This window comes from Sorex araneus, chromosome 1, assembly GCF_027595985.1.
Source record: "Sorex araneus isolate mSorAra2 chromosome 1, mSorAra2.pri, whole genome shotgun sequence".
NCBI classification, from domain to species: domain Eukaryota; kingdom Metazoa; phylum Chordata; class Mammalia; order Eulipotyphla; family Soricidae; genus Sorex; species Sorex araneus.
The window spans coordinates 273,759,798-273,775,799 of NC_073302.1; the positions used below are offsets into that span (position 1 = coordinate 273,759,798).

At 41.3% G+C, this 16,002-nt stretch overlaps 1 protein-coding gene across 1 annotated transcript in view; it reads right to left on the bottom strand.

Annotated features, from left to right (window-relative positions):
- Nucleotides 1–3,014: 3,014 nt before the first annotated feature.
- The window catches only part of OBI1 (ORC ubiquitin ligase 1), a 43,387-nt gene continuing 30,399 nt past the window's right edge, over nucleotides 3,015–16,002 (bottom strand). Inside the window, exon 6 of the mRNA XM_055134210.1 lies at nucleotides 3,015–5,900. Within this exon, the coding sequence (XP_054990185.1) occupies nucleotides 4,388–5,900 (1,513 nt within the window). The 3' untranslated portion in view covers nucleotides 3,015–4,387. The remainder of the gene's footprint in view (nucleotides 5,901–16,002) is intronic.

The following is a 16,002-nucleotide window of genomic DNA, read 5'->3' on the forward strand; positions in this document are numbered from 1 at the left end:
TGGTAACTTTTCTCCCTACCAATGCTTTAATAATCAAATTAGAGTAGAACTTGGTTTTCCCCGCCCAGATCAAAACACCATGCTCCCCAAAGCCTGCATCTTCAGGCTACCAAATTATTGATACAAGGCACACATTTCTCCGTACTTGGGTAATGCAACTAGCATTTATTACTGAGGGTGGGCTCACTGTGAAGACATAGCAGAAGAGGGGCTTCCATTCAAGGTGTTCTTCATTGACTGTCTTAAAAAACTGAAGATCATCCTTATAGTCTAAGCTCCAGATGGTTTTTTTAAAAGAAATCTGCATCTTAATAGATGCTTCCTCACTCAGAGTGGGGTTCCGAGAATTAGGCAATAAATGTTCACTATGCACTCTGAGATCATTGCTTAAAAGGTTTTCTCTCTGCCAAGTATTATTAAAGGGATCGGGTTACATGGTGCTAGGCAAAGACTGTGTTGTAGGACTCCCACAAATAGGAACTAAGCTTTGGGAAACCCTTCTAATAGGCCACAGTCCATAAAGCTGTTAATCTCAGTTTGATGTTTTCTACAAATATATCATTCAGAGGTAAAAAAGAAAAATAAAGCGGAGGGGGTTTAAAAATTTAAACCATTCTAGTACATAGAACAAGTTCCTATAACATCATAGGGTTCATGACCAATGTTCTCTGATTCAGTGGCAACTTGCTTTCAAACCAAGGCAGATGCCAGAAATTAAAGGCAAAAAAAGGCAGTATGAAATAGTTTTTTTTTTTCTGATCATTCATTAAAATCAGGAAAAGGACTTGTCATTTTTCAATGAAGAATTTGAAAATTAAAGAATGAACACCAGAATCGGAGAACTAATGATATAAGGAACTAGCCTTGGCAGGTTCCAGCTCCATCCCAGCAAGACACGGGGTAATCCGAGTGAGCACAGGGCCAGCCAGTAGAAAGCCCAGTGTACCACCGGTTGTGACTCAGAAAAAGGAAAAAACCCACAAAGCCTAGTGTCATGTCACATTCCCTTAGCCATTTCGTTAACTACAGATGAAAAATGAACTGATGCTGTTTTATAAAGGTGAGAACTGATTAAGTATCCGCTTTATCAGTAGGGCATCTTTTTCTATTCTTCCTTAGTGTTTTTCTAGCTTCCAGTGGAATCTATACCAAAAAGGGCACACACTCCCACACATACATACACACAATGGCATACACAATTCCTATAACTGGCCTGCTTCTCCCTCATAGTTGAATTAGACCTAGGAACTTAAGTAGAAATCAAATGCAATTTGAAAAGAAGCCAATACTTACAACTCAGCACGTTTCCTACTTTAGGAATTTCATATCCATTCATCCTTTTGACTAAAATGGCGTACAAGCCCTGGATCAGAGATCCAGTTCCAAGACTCTGGCTGGGTCACGACTAACCCTCAACTTATTTGTAAACCATAAAAAAAAATTTTTTTTTGTAAGCTCTCCAGTTTTGAAAGAGGATTAGATGAGATAGAGGTTAAGAAATGGCTGAAATGAAAGGTATTTTTGCTTCTGGTATAAATACTTAAAATGTAAAAGAACAGATTGGTCACGGTGGATTATGAGTAAGCATACACATGAAAATGTGTGATTAAAACAAAATCCCTGTGCTGGAGAGCTAGTACAGCTGGTAGGGTGACCAACCTGGGTTCAATCCTCGACATCCCATATGTTCCCCCAAGCACTGCCAGGAGTAATTCCAGAGTGCAGAGCCAGAAGTAACCCCTGGGTACTGCCAGGTGTTCCTCAAGCCCCCACCCCTCCCCCCAATTAAAAAAAAAATCAAGCAGATTTTCCTTCAGTGGAATAATAGTACTGATTTGATCACATCAATAAAGGAAAGGTTTTGGGGAAGATGGGACAATGTTTTCTGAAGCGGCTGGGCAAGGATCCAGTCCACAGAGGCATGAGCAAATCAGATTTCCAAACTCCAGATTTCCATGGTAGTGTCAGGATATATTTAAAAAACAGACACGTTCTTAGTAGATAAGCATTTCTGACAGAACTCAAGTGTGTTTTATTCCCAAGCTTACTGTCATTGTTCAGAAAAGAATTTGATTTCTACATTTAATGGTAGCGCTGGAGTGATAGCACAGTGAGTAGGATGTTTGCCTTGCACGTGGCCGACCCGGGTTTTATTCCTCCATCCCTGTCTGAGAACCCAGCAAGCTACTGAGAGTATCCCACCTGCATGGCAGAGCCTGGCAGGCTACCCGTGGCATATTCCATATGCCAAAAACAGTAACAACTCTAACAATGCAGATGTTACTGGTGCCTGCTCAAGCAAATTGATGAACAGTGCTACAGTGCAACATTTAATGGGAATTGTTTTTTCAGTGTGTGTTTGGGGGGAGGAGGGGATCTAGCAGTGTTCAGGAGCCTCAAAGGTCAGCAATTAAATCCAGAACCTCACACAGGTAAGGCCAATTGTCTACTACTTGAGCCACATCCCAGGCCCCCATTTAATATAATTTCTAATTTTTATGATCACATTATCAAAGATATTTCAACAGCGAATATCTCAAAGTATTTATTAGCTTTACCATATCAGAAAGATAAAATAATGCAGGTGTTGGAAACTACACATGCTCACAACCCAATTATGCTTTATATGTATTTGGAGAATGGGGATTCTAACTACTTCTAAAACTGGAGGCCATGATTCTCTAAGTCATCAAAGTGATGTTCTAATTTGATAGTCTCATTGGATCCTGATAGCCTATTATAACAGGGGTTAGCAATTTTTCTGTAAAAGCCCACACAGTAGGTATTTTAAACTTTGTGGGTCATATGATCTTATCACAAGTATTCAATTGCAGAGCAAAAGCGGCTACAGAAAATAAACAGATGAATGCAGCTGTGTTCTAATAAGATTTTGCTTGAACCACTGAAATCTGGATTTCGTATCATTTTCCCATGTTACACAACACTATTTGGTTTTTTAAAAAAACAACATTCAAGCTATGAAAAACCATTTTTAGTTCACAGGCCTTTCCACAAAAACAGGTACTGGTTAGAATTGATCCATGGGTTACAAATTGTCAATCCCTGTGTTAGAAGAATCAAAAAGCAAAGATTTACTGTTTTTTAAAAACAAAATATCTGAGACGTCAGGACAACAAACAAGGATTATAGTGCTTATGACATCCTTTATTCAATTCACATAGAAAACCATGCAGTATTAATGTAAAACAGTACAGTATTAATGTAAAATGTTCAGTGCACATTAGATAAACAAGTCATTAGCATACAAACCAGTTTTTAAGGCCTATATAGGCATACCAAACATGTTTAGAATAATAGACTTTTCCAGAGCCTAAATTAAAAATTGTGCTTAGCTCACCTAGTCTCACCCCTTCTCAACATTCATGAACACTTTTTAAAATCCTACATAAAAGGTATTCCATTAGCCAACTGAAACTTGGTTTTTTTAAGAAAATCAGTGCAAGCAAGAATGCTACCATGCATACAGAGCTTCACGAAGAACAGTGACATGCAAACAAAAAACTTCATCACCTGAAAAAAAGTTCCCTGGGATGTAAGTGGATCAAGGACTTGGCAATGAGTGCTTTTGTAGCTGTATATCTCAAATAATGAATCAAACAAGTATAGGCTCTGCTAAACCAAACTCTTCCATGCCTTTTCCCCCAAGTTGGCTCAATTTCTGACTGGCAACACACGTACAAAAAGATGAGAAATAAACACTACCTGACATCAAACAAATATTTTCATATTGAAAATGCGTTCTTTCAGACTAGCAGAACATTTTCACAAAAAACAGACTAGCAGGACAACACAAAGTTAAAAGTGAGAACATATACATGGAAAACCTTTCTTAAAAGAAGTCAATGAATATTGGACTACAGTTAGAGTGCTATTTCTCTATCATGGCCTTACATAAAGGGCCATAATTGAATATAAATAAAAAGAGGAAGGCAAAAGTTTCTACCCAAGGAAAAGCTTTAGAAAAAACTCAAGTGTCTTATGTGCAGTGTGTATAAAACACAGAAAGTTTAAGAAATCCAGGTTCTGAAGACAACTGAGGCTTATTAATAGGCCATCATATTGAACAGTAAAATCAAGGTTTAAGAAAACAAAATTCGCTCCAAACCAGATACATATAATATTCACTGTAAATAATGAAACCCTCTCCCTACTTTTTCTGGCTAAACAGATCCCTAAATAAAATCATAAAGAACAAATTACTCAAATGAACAAACGTTTTATGGGCATTGACTCATCTTGCCCTTTTGACTTGACATGGCTTACTATATTATCAATTCAAAATTTTAGAGAACTTCATGAGGGGAAAAATAACTTTAATAACATATTCCTTTTAGGACATTAACTGAAATGGCACCTTTCTACTGAGTCAACTTTTAGTTGCTTTAGATGGGCTGGCATTGGAAAGGCTGCTCTGGATTTTTCTTTTTGTTGACTGATTCACATTTTTATTCCTCTTCTCAGGCACAAAAGAAGTGGACCAAGGAGACTGAAGATGGTTATGAAGACCATGCATTTCTGAGGACATCTTAAACAAAGATGACCCAAACCTCTGATCTTCAAATAGCCTATGTGAACTGCTTAACAAAACATTCTGGGAAAACTCTGTCTGAAACAAACAGCTTGGGGGTTTGATTTCGTTAGTTCCTGAGTTAGAACTGGGATGGAGTGAAAAATCTTCATTCATTTCCTGGTCAGATGGAGACAGGAGGAAAAACGAAGTGGATTTCCATTCATTTCCATTTTCCAACTGATCAACAGTTAGAGAACTTTTGGAAAGATTTGACTTAGTTCTTTCTTCCAACTTATCTGGCTCCTCAAGAAACTCACTGCTTTGAGATGACTTTGATAACCCATCCAAATCCACTGACTTAAAACCATTATTACAAGGACTCTTGCTGTTGTCCGACTCTGACATCATTGAATCCAACTCAGAGATTTTGTCCAGGTAAGCTGCATCCATTGATGCTTCACTGGACGTTCTTGTCCGATTCATTTCAAAAGAGCGAATAGAATTCAACCTCTTGGACAAGCAAGAGCCTGATTTTTCACTCAATTTAGAAGAGATTTCGCCAACAGAATTGGCTATTGTGTTTCCCTCTAAACTTTCAAAATCCAAGCTCTGGGCATAGCTTGTCGTACAACAGTCCCAAAATGCCTTTGGAGAAGTAAAACACTCTGATTTCTTTTCATTTTCACTTCTGTCATCTTCTGAAGAATCTTTAGTACTAGGGTTTGGAGAATCACAAAAGTCATCAAACACCAGTTTTCTTAGGTGGTTGGAGTGCTTTTTGGAGCCTCCTGTTTTGCTCACAGCACTCTCTCTGTTTTCTGGAGTACTGAGTTGAAGGCAACTAAGGGACAAAGGAGTACAAGGAGCTCGGAGGTCATACAGCTCGTCATCTTTGTAGGGTTCACAGTCACTTGGCTTATTATTCCATTCCCTTTCCAAGTAAGTATCCATACTTGTATCTGTCACATTCAACATTATCTCCACCTGTTTTTGGTATAGGTCTTTGTTCGCAGAACAATTAGGTTCTGTTTTACTGGTGGTTTCTTGCCTGACGGAACTGCTAGAAGGCTTCGTTAGGTGAGAACTTGAGGTGGACGAGCCGAGCTGCTTTCTGGCCCCATCACCTTGGTGATTGGCTGCCACATCCTCCTCGCTGCCTTTGCTTCCTGTCCCGTCTGCAGAAAGTACTCTCTGGCAAATGGAACTCAGGGCTTCCTTCTCCTCACTGGAACTTTTTAGCTGTGTAATTTGAGATTCCAGTTCCTCTATATACTTATCACTTCGTTCAAGGGCTTTCTTGAGGCGATTAGTTTCACGTTCATATTGTTCTACTTTGGACTGAAGAGCAGCAACTGTGAACCTTCCAAACCTGCAAGAAAACAGAAGGAAAGTTGAACCTGACAGTCCAAGCATTCTCCTTTCCCTCTGAAAGTCTGAGAGAAAACTGTCTCATTCCATTCTTCCACGCAGCAGTGACACTTCAGGACAATGAACAAAAGCCAGACCAGGTGTTTTATGTTCAAAATAGGGCTTCCCCGGGAGGAAATAAACATATGATAATAAAGTAAGAGATCTAATGGGATATTTTTGTGGTCAAACCAGACTAGTAGGAGAAAAGATGCAGACATTTGCTAATGATTTCTCTTCAAAAGGCTAGGTCTCTCACTTCAGCTCTTATATGCAGGAGGAGTTATCCCCTAAAACAATGGCAGAGATTTATGATAACATTTGAACAGTGGTCCACGTCTTGAAATATTTACATTCAATCATTTTCCTATTGTACAGCAGTGTTTTATAATACATTTCTTATACAATGTCACCTTGTCAAATATAAAATGCCAATTTGAAATTCAGAAATCTTAGCAGTCTCAGCAGGGGTGGTTTTAAATACTTATTGGACCCTTTCAATTATAGCCATCCTTGATCTGAAACTTTTATTTGGCCTCTCTGAACACTGGGCTTTAATTCATTTCAGCTCTACTTATTTTTGGCATTTTACAACTGTGAGGGACATCAATCTCATTTTCTCCAACTTTGAAATACAAAGTCAGTGCTTGTAGTTCCAATACATTATACATAAAAACATTTTCACATTTTCTGCAAAGGAACATTTTGGAGAGTAAATGAAAAAGAACACATACAAAATTCACTTCTTTCCATCAGGATTACCTGGATTTCTTTATTCACTTAAGAAAGGACAGAGGCCAAAGACTTAGTACAGGTGTTAAGGTCCATGCCTTAAGCAGCACAGATCCTGGGTTCAACCTGCAGGTCTGCATGCTGTCCTCCAGCACTGCCGGGAATGACCCCTGAACACAGAGCCAGGAGTTAACCCAAAACACACCAAGTATGATCCCAAAACAACAACAAAAGAAAGGATACATGGTTCAGAAATAGGGAACAATTTTGGGCCTCAGTATGGGGTAGAATATGTAGAGTGAGGAATACAAAGCCCAGTAAGACAATCTCAACTCTAAGAAACATAAACATCTACCTTAAATTCTATCTCAGACACCAAGGAAAATTCTTTCAGGAGACTGCCTTTTCATAAGCCATAACCACGTAAGGCTTTACAATCTGAGACCAAGAAAACAACTTCTCTCTGTTTGGCTTGTTTTTAAAAAAAGCCCTTTCTTAATCCTTTTTTGGAGGACAACTATTGATCTACCTTAAACAACTTAAGGTTCCCTGGAGGCAGGGTATTGAGAATGCAAAATCTAAAATTTGTGTTTTAAAATTAATTAGGTTTATTATTCTTTCTTCTGATTATAAAAACGGGCTGGAACGAAAGCACAGTGGTAGGGCGTTCGCCTTGCACGCAGCTGACCCGTGTTTGACTACTCCACCCCTCTCGAAGAGCCTGGCAAGTTACTGAGAGTATTGCGCCCTCAAGGCAGACCCTGGCAAGCTACCCCTGGCGTATTAGATATGCCAAAAACAGTAACAACAAGTCTCACAATCAGACGTTACTGGTGCCTGCTCGAGCAAATCGATGAGCAACAGGATGACAGTGACAGTGATTATAAAAATAATTACAAATAGAAAATGTACCACTTAAAGAAAAAGGCAAAAGGAGCAGAGAAGGAGCCAATAGTCCTATGTCTTAGAGCCAACAATCATATATTCTATGAACCCCATCAACCCTCTCCTAGGTTATATAGTTCAGGTCACTCTCCAGCTCATGCTAGCATGATCCCTGCTCTTGTCACTCAGGGAAAAAGAAACAGGGGGAAAGGTAAATATAGATTCATAAAATCGCAGTTAGAAAGGACCTTCAAAGACACATCGCTGAGTATTGATCCACTCACTGCAATTAACTGAACTCCCAGAAAAGACCGTGCTCCCTACAACCTTAAAAAAAAAAAAAGAAAAAAAGAAAAAACAAACCTAACAACTACAATACAAAGCTTCCAGAAACATTTCCTTAAATGAAGTTCCCCCCTGCAGCCCCGCCAAACAGTAACAATCTTGAAGTACATGCAACAACAACAAAAAAGTGTGTTCTTGATTAATTATTCTGGCACGATCAAATAGCCCCCAAAACTGCGGAGCATGTTTAATACAGTAACAAAAGTGACAGTTTTAAACTAGCTAGTTTTAAAGTAGCTTGCCAAGATGAAATTTATGGGGGGAGAAGGGGAGGATGGAATAATGGGCTACACCCTAGGGTGCCTGTGTCTATTGCAGGCGCAGGCTCAGCTTGTGGGAATGACCTCAGGGGACTTAACTAGTGCCAGGGAATGCAAGGCAATACCTGACTCAATGGCAGGTTTTGAGTCTCTCTCTCTCTCTCTCTCTCTCTCTCTCTCTCTCTCTCTCTCTCTCTCTCTCTCTCTCTCTCTCCCCCACTCTCCCTCCCTCCTTCCCTCTCCTCCCCCCTTTCTCCATCTCCCCCCCCCCCCACTCCTCTCTCTGGCCCAAATCTGCTTTTAAGTGCAATTTTTACAATAAAGATACCGTCAGATGAAAACCCCCACAATTTCAAATCAAACATGATGAGGTCACTGCCAAAGCATACCCTGGGGGACTCAGAGGCTTACCTAGGAAAGACCAGGGACAAATAAAGGAACATTTCCCAAAAAATTGAACAACTTATTTCAAATGTTTTGCTGGAAACTTTAGAGTATCATTTAAAAATGCCACATTGCCCTCTATATGTAACAAGTGATTTGTCTGTTTTTCAGAACACGCCCAGCGATTCTCAGGGTTTACTCCTGCCTCTGTACTCAGAGGTCACTGCTGGTGGCCTTGGGGATCCAGGTCTGCCCCACTCAAGGCAAGTGCCTCACCTGCTATCCTGGCCCCAATAACTTGACTTTTTGTGGTTTGTTTGTTTGGGGGTCACAACTGGTAGGTGATCAGGGCTTACTCCCAACTCTGTGCTCAGGAATCATTCCTGGAGGTGCTTGGGCACCAGGAATCAAAACTGAGTGCAAGGCAAGCATCCTAGCCGCTCTCTTATTGCTCTAGCCCTACCCCCACATAATTCTTTTTTAAGTTAACAAATGGTTTTGGATAAGTTAAAAAAAAGAAAAAAGAAAAATCTAATCATTTTTTTTTTGTCTTGTTTCAGAGAAAAGTGGTAGAAGTAATGAAGAGCATACATGAATACGGGGGACAGCCAGCAGAAGTCACTGGTGAGGTTGGCGGTCTCCTAAAAAGGTCACTGTTTTCAATTTCCAAAGTTCCACTTTAATACTTGCCAGTCTGCAACACTCCGAATGATCCATCCCATGCTAATAATAGAGTATGGGTGGCCAAACTAACAGAAACTTAAGAAAGCCTTGCAAGAGATCAATTGATGAAATCAATCCATTTCATTTGTTTATTCTCTTCCTACTGGAGCACAAGCTCAAGAATCAGGAATGTGGGGCTGAAGCAGTAGTACAGTGGGTAGGGGGTTTGTCTTGTACACAGTTGAGATGGGTTTGATTCCCAGCATCCATATGGTCCCTTGAGCATGGCCAGGAGTAATTCCTGAGTGCAGAGCCAGGAGTAACCTGAGCATCGTTGGGTGTGACCCAAAAAAAGCAAAAAAAAAAAAAAAAAAAAAAATCAGGAATGTACGACTATTATATATTTGGTAAGCAGCTTCCTGGATTTACCCAAGGCACAGAGCAGTCCTCACTCAGTTATTTCTTGAACCAGTGTTATCCCTCTATCTGGACACAGCCAACACTGCAGGAGAAGCTGAAGGTCATGGTAGTATTATGAGCCACTATATTACTAAACCGAACAATTTAACGGTTTGCTTTTTCTTTTTTTTAATTTTAGCTTACCCTAAGATACCTATATTAGATTTGGCAAAGGGCAATTAACTTGATTATACAGAAATAACTATCAGGGAAGCGTATGATGTTATAATATTCATGAAAGAGGTCAATGAGGTAAAAGGTTATTTATCTTGGGGTTTTAAAACCCTCTTATTCCAGATATTTCACTAGTACCAGATATTTCCAGAGTGCAAACATTAAATGAATCAATGACAAGGCAAGCCAGAGGGATTTCTAACATCATTTACCATACTTCCTTTCCTGAGCAAATTTCAAAATGGAGTATTTTTTTATAAACATTCCATTAGAGACCAAAAGACTTTGATTTTCAAAGTAGCAGTGATGGCCAAGGGCTTCATTAAGCAGAGAAAACATCACAGAGAAGTTTGGGAGCTACCACTGAGATCAGAAGCAGATTCCATTAGAATCGGAGAGAGACTGCAGCGTTTTTTGGGCGGGCGGCATTAACTGACGCGTGCATCCTGGCTCTGATGATGACTAGTGGCAGAACACACGTGAGCAGGGGGACAAGCCAGCAGATGAATTCGGCGGTTTCCTAGGAAGGTGACTGCTTCAATTGTCCAAACAGGTACCGAGCAGTATTCAGGTGCCTCCGCTGCCATCCCAGCAATCTTGACCAAGGAGGTCAAACATTTCAGAGCTAGGACCCAACAGTGGGGTGCTCCCTGGCCCCAGGGATGCTGAGGAGGGTGGGGGCCAACAGGGCCACTCCCGCAATGATGGGGGCAGGGGCATCTGACACCAGCGATCAAACTCAGGTCTGTGCGCATGCAAGACATATGACCCGAACCCTTGAGCTGTTTCTCTGGTCCCAAACGGTCATTTTTCAGATCTTGTACGATCATGCTGAGGTTGTCTAGTGGTATCTGAGAAAGCCAAACAAACTCAAGTGCCTCATTTTGAGCCACGCCCCATGGTGCTCAGGCGCTACTCCTGGCTCCATGTCCCGCATCGTTCCCATGCAGTGCTAGCATTCAAACCCGGGCCTGCCATATGCAAAGCATGCTTTGCATGTACTCAGTCTCCTGAGTTGTCTTTCTGGTCCTCAAAATAGGAAAGGGGGATGATTGGGCCACACCTGCTGGTGCTCAGGAGACCATATGCGGTGTGACCCTAGGATCAGCTGCATTCGAGACAAGCACCTTAACCACTGTACTATCTCACCAGCTCCATCAAAACAAATTTTAAGTACCTGCGAGAGATTACTTTAACAGAAAAAAAAAACCCACTCATTGAACAGATTTAATTAGAGCTGTATTGTCTACACAGCTGTAGTTTCATTATCCCTTCATTCTCTTTTAAGAAAGTCACAAACTTCCCATTGTATAGATATCCCCTGATTTTTTAAAATATTTGTGTGATTCACACTTCACTTCTCTTGAATAACTTATTATTTATTATTCTGATGGTCTCCCCTTCCCTCCTGCTGTGTTGTTGCTGTAACCAGGGAGTACACACACTACCGGGCATGCGATGTACACAACTGCCTGGAGTGCTGAGGGAGGCTTGTACTACCGTTGAGATGCCTGCATATACGCCCGCTGGGGGTTACACTCTGGAGTTGAGGCATGCAGGCCGTGCGGTGGTGCTCACTGGGGGTTGCTGTGATGCTCACACACCATATAACTACCAGTGGTCACGCTACTTGGCCATGGCACACATTCGTCTATTTTTTTGGCTATAGTGGCTATGTTCTGGGCTTACCCCTGGTGGTGATTGGAAAACCATTTGTGGTGCCAGAAATCGAACCAGAGCCAGCCACATGTAAGGCAAGTACCTGTAACTCCCGTTGGCTTTTTTTGGGGAGGATGGAGAGGGCACACATCATATTGTTGCTATTGCTGCAATACTCACCAGGAGTCGCATCCCCTTATTTTTGTATTTGGGCCACATGGTGCTCTGAGCTCAGGAGTCACTAGCAGAGTTCAAGGGACCAAATAAGGGGGCCACAGATTGAACTTGGGTTGGTTGCATGCAAAGCAAAGGACTTAACCCCTGTACTATCTTTTTCATTATGCTTGCACATATCAGCCAGCAGTGTCACTGGGATTTGCTTGTAGCAGTAGAGATCACAGAGAACAGAAATGCCAGGATTATGTTCCACACATGTGGGATACCAGGGATTAGAACTCATGATCCTAAGTCAGATGTTCTAGAACATGGTACCATGTCTCTGGGTCCAAAGGTTACTTTTACTAAAGATCTACATAAAATCTCTTTTCAATAACTAAAAGAAACTAGTAGAGGATTATCTCCCAAGAGCAATACTTAAAAATCAAGGTAGAGTATGTCTGGAAAGCTTTGAAATTAAAAACAAGAATTACCACTAAGGGTTTTTTCTTTAAACAATTTTAAAGAAAGTTTCTGTGTTGTTTCTCAGTACAGAGATCAAGTCCAGGATTTTATATTTGTAAGGTGTGTGGTCTACAAGCGAGCCACATCTGTGGCCCTTTTAAAGAAGTTTTTTTGTGTGTGCCTGCACTTACTTTATTAAACTGGTCATATCACTGTCACTGTCATCCTGTTGCTCATCAATTTGCTTGAGTGGGCACCAGTAACATTTCCATTGTGAGACTTGTTGCTACTATTTTTGGCATATCAAATATGCCACGGGTAGCTTGTCAGGCTCTGCCCGCTCGGGCAGGATACTCTTGGTAGTTTTCTGGGTTCTCATATAGAGGAGTGGAGGAATCGAACACGGGTCGGCTGCATGCAAGGCAAACGCCCTACCTGCTGTATAGTTGAAAATTATAGTGTGAAAATTCTTGTTGAGATACCTAGGAATTCTTTTAGAATCAGTCTAAACGTTGGGCAATGAGTAAGTATATTCATTATGTTAAAATATATAAAAATGAGAATCGATTCCCTTATGTGGTCTCTAAAAATAAATAAAGAGCTAAAAACCATTGCCAATGAAGCTAGACTTCTTTTTTTTCTGGGGAAAACATACCAAACTATTTGACAAATAACTATTTGACAAAAAACTGTCATTCCAGCACCTCACAGAAATGCCCTAATTTTCTGCTTACGCCCCCTCTCCCGCCAAAACATCAGCTCTGCTGGTTTGCATGACATCAGTGGGGATCCAAATCTTTTAAATCTTTCATGGAAGGAAAGATCTTTAGGACAAGCTGTCTCATTACATGTCTAAGGCTCTTCCCAAAAGAACCCGAGCAACAGCTCAGCAGTTAAAAGAGAACAGAACTAGTGTTGGGTGAAAAATCCTACTTCAAAATAACTGTATTCTTATCACTCCACACATTTGTCACTATTTTTAAATCTGAGAGAGTGACAATCTAAAACCGAACAAGAAACTGTGATTAAGCCACTCTGTAATTATTACTCCCAGGACAGTTACTGGACTAATATAGGCCGAGGAGCTAAGAGGAAGGAAACAAAGGCAGAAGAATTCATCCTTGTTCTCAAGCAGTTCATAATCTTTCGGACACCCTTAATGGCCAGTCATTAGCATGCATTGCAGGCTCCTAAAACATCTTATCAATACAATAAAGACAAATAGACAGAAATGGCAGGAAGTGTCCACCCCCAATTAGCTGAACATCCAGAGAAGGGCCCTTCAGGCAGTTGAGGGGCACAGCACACCAGCTGTCACAATCTGGCCCCAGGGTGTCGTAGGGCTCCCCCGACAGTCTACAAGTTCCCCTTGTGGGAAAACCAAAGAGCACAACAGAATCAGTCCCTGAATCAGACTGGGGTCAAATAGCAGCAACCATGGCGCTTGTCTAAGAGAAACTGTGACAAACAATAAAAGGCTGCAATAGGTCAAACGGAACAACCAACCGGGGCTGGCAACACTGCAGTGCTCCGGAAGAGGCCAAAGGCTGCGGGGCGTGTACCAGCAGGCAGTGAGCAGCTTAGGAAGTGCTGACCTGTGACCTGGACAGGCCACGCTCAGAGTTAACATGGAGACAAGTCAGGCCGGCAAAAGCCTGGTTCCAGAAGAAGCCGCAGACAAGAAGCCTTGTCCCTGAGCCAGGCAAACCCTGAGATCCCCTTTTCCTTCCTAGCTCCTAACCTCCGCTACAATCTACAGAGGAAAAGTGCAGGAAATCCCTTTGTCCAGTATGTTCAAGAGAAAATACCAGGAAGCTCTGACATCCTGTTCTCTTAAACTTTTACACGGGAAGCTTCAAGAAAGTTCAAAATCTTAATTTCCAGGTGGTTCTCACTGAATGGTCCTATAGAGTATTAGGGAAGGGCCCCTTCACTCAGAGAAGGACCATGAACACACAGTACTACAGACCCATTTTATACAGACACGCATCTACACATACTTAACAAAGTCTGAAGCAAAGTCTAAGAAGGAGACAAGAAGGCTAAACTGAAGACATACTAGCAAAGAGTCTTGCTTATCATACAAGAAATTTGGGCTTTCCCTTGCAGGTATGTGGGGTAATTCATGAAAACTTAATTCCCTCTATTAAACAGAAGAGTGAAATGATCCAATTTATTCGAAAATTCAGGCCACAATAAAGCAAGGAGTAAGGAATAGGGATGTGAGTAGAAAAGAAGTCAGAGGTAGTTAAAATAGGCTAAGCAAGAGAGCATGCGGCTCTAACTGGGGACGTGAGAAGACGGATTACAGAGGCACTGACAAGGTAGGAAAGCTAGAATATATGGAACAATTAGGTGTGTGATGAGGAGAAAGTGTGGAGAAACCGGAAGAAACGGGTTTTTATCTAAGGTGGCCAAACAGCTGCAAAGCCATTAAGAAGAATAGGGACAAAGCAAGAGGATAAACTATCTTAGCACAGGATAGGGGTCGGGGTATTTAGACACACACCTCTATCACTTTTTATGCTACACATTGTGCTAAGAACATAAAGTCACTTTTTGTTTTTAATCCCTTCGACATTATCTAAACCTTACATAAACCTTACATAGCTCAAAGAGTTTAGGTGGTTTTTCCAATGTTATTTATCTGTTCTGTTAATTATACAACAAATATTTATCAGGTGCCGTCCAGGTGCTGGTTTTTGCAAGAGAAGGATATATGCAGCAAGGTTCTCAGCCCTGTGGAACTCCAATTTTAGAATGGAGGAGACAGACAATAAACAGGTCAATTAATTAAATGAAGAAGATAATTTCAGACAGCGATAAGAGCAATGAAGACAATAACACTCTAACATTGGCTGAGCATGAATTATGCGCTCTGTGGTTCTAAGTGCATTTCAAGTTTCAACTCATTTCACTCTCCCTATAAAACAGGCGCTACTACTGATAGCACACACAAGACAAAATATCTAAATATCTAACCCTAAATCAAAGGGTAAGTCAGTCAAGAGCCAGAGTATGGTCCCAGGAAGTCTGGGCTCCAGAGGCTGTGTTCTTAATCAGACACTAATACTGCCTACCACAACGCAATTTTATTAGTACGTTATAATCAGAATCTGGAAGTGGAAGTTGCAGAGAAATTCTGTTTTAAACTGGATAATCGAGTAATGTCTCTCTGAATCTGAAGGCAGGAGGAGACAGCCATGAAAAGATTGGGAAGTAGAAATTTCTAAGTGGAGGTTGCCAGGTTTGGCATGTTACAGAAATGGAAGTCTAGTAAAGCAAGAGCAGCGTGAGGGGGCAGTGAAAATGAGCCAAAGGGGAGCAAGCAAGCAGAGACTAGCTGGTGACGTTGAGGCCAGCGGGGTTTCTATTTTAGGAAAGGACTCCAGAGCTTTATGTAGGAGATGTTAATAATTTAATTCATACTTTATGAAGTGACAATTTGAGCCTGGTTGTGTCTTCCTGCACACAGCTCTCTCATTACGCAGGAAGAGCAACGGTTATCAGCACCCATGGTGTCCATACCAAAAACACAGTGGGTAAAGAAGATGGGAAGAGGCAGAGGCAAGAAAATCTGAATTCATGTAGTCTGTTCCAAAGTTTTACCTTGTGAAGGTATAAAACAGACCAGTGGAAGGGCCGGCAAGAGAGCCCAGTTGTTAGGGTACTTGACTGCAAAGCATGCATGGTAACTTGGTTTTGAACTCTGACAAGACTGGGTGTCCTGGAGGTGCCCAGCACCCTTCGAACAGTTTTGAGGTCCCCACAGGGACCTACAGCACTGAATTGCCCAATCTGATGGCAAAGTATATTTGGGAGTAGCCCCTGGGACTCCCGGGCAACTGGTTTGGTGCTGCCTCCCAAAATAAATACATATAT